Genomic DNA, 5,514 nt, shown 5'->3' on the forward strand with positions numbered 1-5,514 from the left:
GTGCTAGACAATTTGATGTAATAATGCACTCGGGAATGAAAGGAGGAGCTACGTACATCACCGATAGTCAACCCGTGATTAATAATCTAGTTTAATATTTGAATTATGAACATAGGCCGGAAATTTCATACTCGGACGACGAAAACCGCCCGGGGGAGTGCGACTGGCGCCACGACGACCAAGGTATCTGCGACAGGTTCATTGAGCTGGACGAAGATCGTCGCTTCAGCATTAAGCTCGAGGAGACCTTCGATGTTCATACGGTACGCAACCGACGACAATAGTTTTTTTTCGTAATTACTCATGACTTCAACTATTTTAATCATGGCAATATTTTTCATCTTTTCCAATTCGACTAGCTTATCCCATGCTTTGCAAGACGCTATGTCTTGGAGAGGATGGGTTTTGAAGACCATGAAAGTTTCGAAACCAAAAAAATTATCCTAAGTACCCATAATGGTGTGGATTTTCAAGTAAAGTTGTACAATGCTCAGAGTGTAACACATTTTGGTTTCGAAACTTATTAGGAGAAAACTCATCTGGTCGCATTTTGTACTGATCTTGAGAATTACAATATGTACAATCAAACTCCTCAACATTATGGTCAATACGTGCCACTAGTGCACGTGTTGAACTACGGCAACTACCATGGAGATACCATGGTAAGATTTTTTTACTATTACGACATCCGTGATCTTTTTGCACACTTCTAAAACTAGTACATCATTGCTAACTACGAAGATATTACTATGTTTTTCAACAGATAATCCCGAATGATTGTGTGCCTCATCTGATGTATACGCATGGTAGCCTTCATCTTTTGAACATACAACCAGGTCGTCCTACGAATCTCAACTGTCCATACCGGGTTTCTAAAAAAAGTGGAGACATAACAATCAAAGAATGGAAAAAATGTATGGACAGTCGTAAGGAGCTTCTTGGAAGCAACAAGCAGCGAAGGGCAAGAATTGGAGACAGGATGATCGCCATTCTTGATAATGGAGAGTCAGGGTCTATATTATTTTATGCTATTTTACCTTAAGGGTGTTTAGGTCCTACCTGATACTGATGATCATGTGCTAAGAACAATTATGTAGGGTTGGGTTCGATGACTATGAGGATGATGATCGTATGACTTATTATTAATAACGAGTAGAAGTTGTATGATGATGCATGATTATTAGGACTTGTTATTATATATGATGATGTATGATGCGAGTATGCATGAGTTATTATATATCTGCGGGTGAAATGAACATAGCAGTAGCGTTGGTAACCAAGGACGAAGATATAAGAGAGAACACTTCTCTCTATTAGCTAGCTAATAACAACCTAAAAATAACCCCCAAAACCCCTAAATCATGCACTTTAAAAAAAACCTCAACTCCAGCCAGCTACTGACGCGTGGAAGCCTTTTGATCCCGGTTTATGTCACCAACCGGTCCGTGTTCCAATAGTCACCTAGGCATCCAAACTGAATTGTGAGCAATTTTGGTGTTATTAGACGCCAACAGACTTCCCTCGCAGGGTTCCACGCATTACTCATATCAGAATGAAGTGAAAACATACTAAACCCTTTGGTGGTATGAACCCTAGCTATTGCCAAGCAATTGGTATGGACATCTGGTATCTCTACTTCATCCTCAGAGAGGAAAACCACCCCCTTCATCTTCATGCAGCACTAGACGTTGTAGCGGATCGTCAACATCTTCCTTCCTTGTTCGTGCACCATGGTCGGCCTTCCACGAAGGTCCCATGGACACCGACGCAGGAGAGTCTAGTGGGGAGCGGCAGGAGAAAATCACTAAGACTCCACGAGCAATCGTTGCCAACAAACTCATGGCGGCTAGCGCCACACGACGATAGGCGAAACCCGGTTTAGTTGCCAGCAGAAATATTGACTATGTTTTGTTTCCTAAAACTGCTTATTTCAAGAAACGTTTCCTAAAACGGAAGGGTTACTACAATGCAATTACTAGATTGCAAGATGGGCCAAGAAAACGGGTGTGAACATTTCTTTCCAAATCATTTGTGGAGGCCCTGGGCCGAACAGCACTTTCCAGGCCCAGTGTAGACCCACGCGACCACCACACAAGTGAAGCGGGTCTCTCTCTTCCCTTCCTCCTCTCCCGTCGCAGTCTCTCCTCTGCTCTCCCGCTCCCTCCTAGCTAGGCTAGGGTTTTACTTTCCCCTCCGACAAGGTTTCACCGGAGACGCGCGCCACCATGACTGCCGCCGAGCTGCTCCGCTCCCAGCTCGAGGAGCACAACATCGAGGTGACCCTTCCCCCTCCCCCTCTCCGATTTGGTGCCCTGTTCAACTGAAAAATCATCGCCTCACACTTTTAAAGAAAATAAAAAATGTTCGCCGCTCTTGCTTGTTCGGCCCCTGGATCGGCATGTTCCCTTGCGGTGGCGGTGGTGAATCTATAGCGCTAGATCTCGTCTGTCGATTTCGCCTAGGTCGCAGAGCTCTCTCTGGGTGGATAACTCTGTATCTGTAACCTCCACCTGAGGGTGTGGTAGCGTGTACGGGATTCATGCTCGCTTGTTCAGCTGGGACTTTAATTTTCAGGCCCGAAATCTGATCTTTCTAGTCCCAACCATTGTGGTTCTTCACTTGTTTCATAGCAATCTCCAGTGTTGCAAACTGAAATGCTACTGCTTTGTCTTGTGGATACAAATCTGAAACGAATTTTGAGCAAGCATAGATAGATGAAAGCATCCACCTTTGGTGATTGCTAGATAAGAAATCTGAAACGGGGCCTTGCTTGTTTGTAATTAGCTTTGGAAGTCGGTTAGTAACCCAAGTATCTTGTGTGTATGCTTAATTGCTTATATGCTTTACGGCATATTTCCTGTACTAACAATATAATATAAATGTGTGAACATACCTTCTGTGATCAATGCAGACAACAGTTCCTTGTAATGTACACACTCTTCCTTTCTTTTGCTTTTGGAGTGCCATTTCCTTTTATCTTGTGCTGATGCTACTTAGTATGTACTCACATCTTCATGCTGGAAAGATAACTCTGTTTCCCCTCCTCTGCATATCCCCTGTTCAGAGGCAGCGCTGTTTAGTGTTTAATACTTATGACCATCAAGTAACATGATATTTGGAATGCATGCTCTCAGGAAGATGAGCCTATCCTTGAGGATGATGATGACGACCATCAAGACGATAACGAGGATGAGGATGAAATGGATGACGATGATGTTGAGGGTATGCTGAAATTCTGCAGTTCCTTCTATTCAGTTCAAGTACCACTTAGTTACAGATAAGCCTATTTCTTATTGTAATGCTGCCTAGTTCTAACATAAATTTAGACATCTGAAGTTAATGCCCACACCAAAATTCGAAATTAAACGTTGCTTATTCAACCACTGAATCAATGGATTATTTTGTTTCTGTTAGTCTTAATGTTGGCATTTTCATAATTCAGAAATTGTTATCTGATCTGTTCCTCAATGATACAAACTCTATATTTACCTATTTTGGTTCACTTTGACCTGTTTTTTATTTGAAGATTAGGAACCGACCAGTTTGTTTCTGTTCTAATGTTTTGTTCTTTACGAACCATTGATATGCCTTTGTGGTCTATATTCTCACCTTTTTGGAACTGTATCATATTTACTCATTCCTCAATTATTCAGCACTGCTTATTTACAGAATATATAGTTTCTTGAGTACTTCCTGCCATTTGTATATAATATTCCCCTCTGTAAGGTGGCACCTTGTTTCAATTTCAACTTGCATTAACATATACATGAATGTTCAGCTATACCATTTAGTTTGATAGGAACAAATCCTGAATGTAAAATCTTGGTTTTGCAAGTATAATTTTGGTAGGTGAATCATTTCAATGCATTTAGTATGAACTGATGCTGGGATTTCCATTGTATGAATAGCTAATTCTTTGTACCTTACCCAAAGTGCCAAAACTAAGATCTTACTCAAAATTCCAAAATCGACAATGGATACCAAGAATACATGATTGCAGTCACAGATTCTGTTCAATCGTGCTTGTGAAAAGTTCAAGTGTTGTATGAATGGTACACTTTCCATTTCCAACGGTTACCGATAATAATTCACAAAGTCAACTATGTTAGTTGTAAAATTCTGGGGTTATGCAAAAATTTGAAAATCTGACATTATGCGCCTGTGCTTTCTGGCACTAGGAGGTGATGCTAGTGGAAGATCTAGGAGTGAGAAGAAGTGCAGGAAAGCCATGGAGAGGCTTGGCATGAAGGCCATTACTGGTGTGAGCCGTGTAACTATCAAGCAGAGCAAGACCGTGAGCATCTTAACCACTTCAGCCATTGTTCCCTGTAGAATAATTACATGCTGGTGGTTGTCGCATTTTCGTAACATCTCTCAATACTATTGCAGGCTACGTTTGTCCTCTCCAAGCCAGACGTCTTCAAGAGCTCGCACTCAGAAACCTATGTCATGTTCGGGGTGGTCAAGATGGAGGACATGGACGCTAAGCTGCTGGCAGAAGCGGCGGGGCAGTTCAAGGCGCTGGGACCGGGCAGCGTCATCTCAAAGGGTGAGCCGTCCGTGGCAGCAGCCCAGGACGACGAGGAGGTCGACGAGACGGGCGTTGACAACAAGGATGTTGAGGTCGTGATGGTGCAGGCGTCTGTGTCGAGGTCCAGGGCTGTGAAGGCGCTCAAGGCTGCAGATGGTGACATTGTCAGCGCCATCGTGGAGTTGACTAACTAGGTGATGATAGGTGGGGGGTCACTAATCAGTCTTAGTCATGTCATCTTGAATGTTGCAGTTGCGGAATTGGAGGCTGTATGTCTATTCAAACAGGTTTTTGAGGCGTTTTAACATCTGAGGACCAGCAAACTGCTTGCTCTTATGCGGAATTCTGAATCTGCTGTGCCAAATTTTGATACAAATGCATGTCACTCGGGTTTCAGACATTGTGATCCCAACTATGGCCATTTTGAGATTTTGAGAAAACTTAAGTTGCTCTGTTCCTGTCTGTTCCTGTCCCTTCGTTGCTCTGTTCCTGTCTGTTCGTCTCGCCTCCAGCACCGGCCCCCAAGGCAGATCTTCACCATGAGTCTGCAGGTGTCTACGCTGCCTTCCCTCCTAGGAAATACTATTTCGCAGCCTGCCTCTACGTTCCATGTGTTTCTTGGAGGCAATGCTTTCCCATATGTCTCCCATTCGTATTTCATAATGGATTGCATCAATCCAACCTACGGTTTATTGACAGAATAGCCTAATGCTATGTTTCTTCTTTGTAGCCTATCTTTTACATTTTTCTTCCCTGCTAGGTTGTAAATCTTGTCCATGGCTCAATTAAACACCAAAAGTGATATCAATATACCATCTAGCACAATATAGAAAATCTCAACATCACGCTGCTTCAATTTGATGGTTTCTGCGTAGGAAAGCAGAGAAATTCGTGTGGCACCAAGGAGCTGTGGTGGGTCTGGCAGCAGTACAATGCTAGTTGGGTCAATCTTGCGGTTAGCATTCCCTGTAGGATGGAAAGCC

General features: G+C 43.0%; 1 protein-coding gene across 1 annotated transcript; it reads left to right on the forward strand.

Moving 5' to 3' along the window:
* The first annotated feature begins 2,142 nt into the window (after positions 1 to 2,142).
* On the forward strand, positions 2,143 to 4,938 carry LOC119282273 (nascent polypeptide-associated complex subunit alpha-like protein 1). The gene is made up of 4 exons (XM_037562557.1): positions 2,143 to 2,276; positions 3,135 to 3,222; positions 4,179 to 4,294; positions 4,390 to 4,938. Exons 1-4 carry the CDS (start codon positions 2,226 to 2,228, stop codon positions 4,723 to 4,725), a joined length of 591 nt encoding a protein of 196 aa, XP_037418454.1. The 5' UTR covers positions 2,143 to 2,225; the 3' UTR covers positions 4,726 to 4,938.
* Positions 4,939 to 5,514: the final 576 nt, after the last annotated feature.

This window comes from Triticum dicoccoides, chromosome 3B (assembly GCF_002162155.2).
Source record: "Triticum dicoccoides isolate Atlit2015 ecotype Zavitan chromosome 3B, WEW_v2.0, whole genome shotgun sequence".
In the NCBI taxonomy this organism is placed as follows: domain Eukaryota; kingdom Viridiplantae; phylum Streptophyta; class Magnoliopsida; order Poales; family Poaceae; genus Triticum; species Triticum dicoccoides.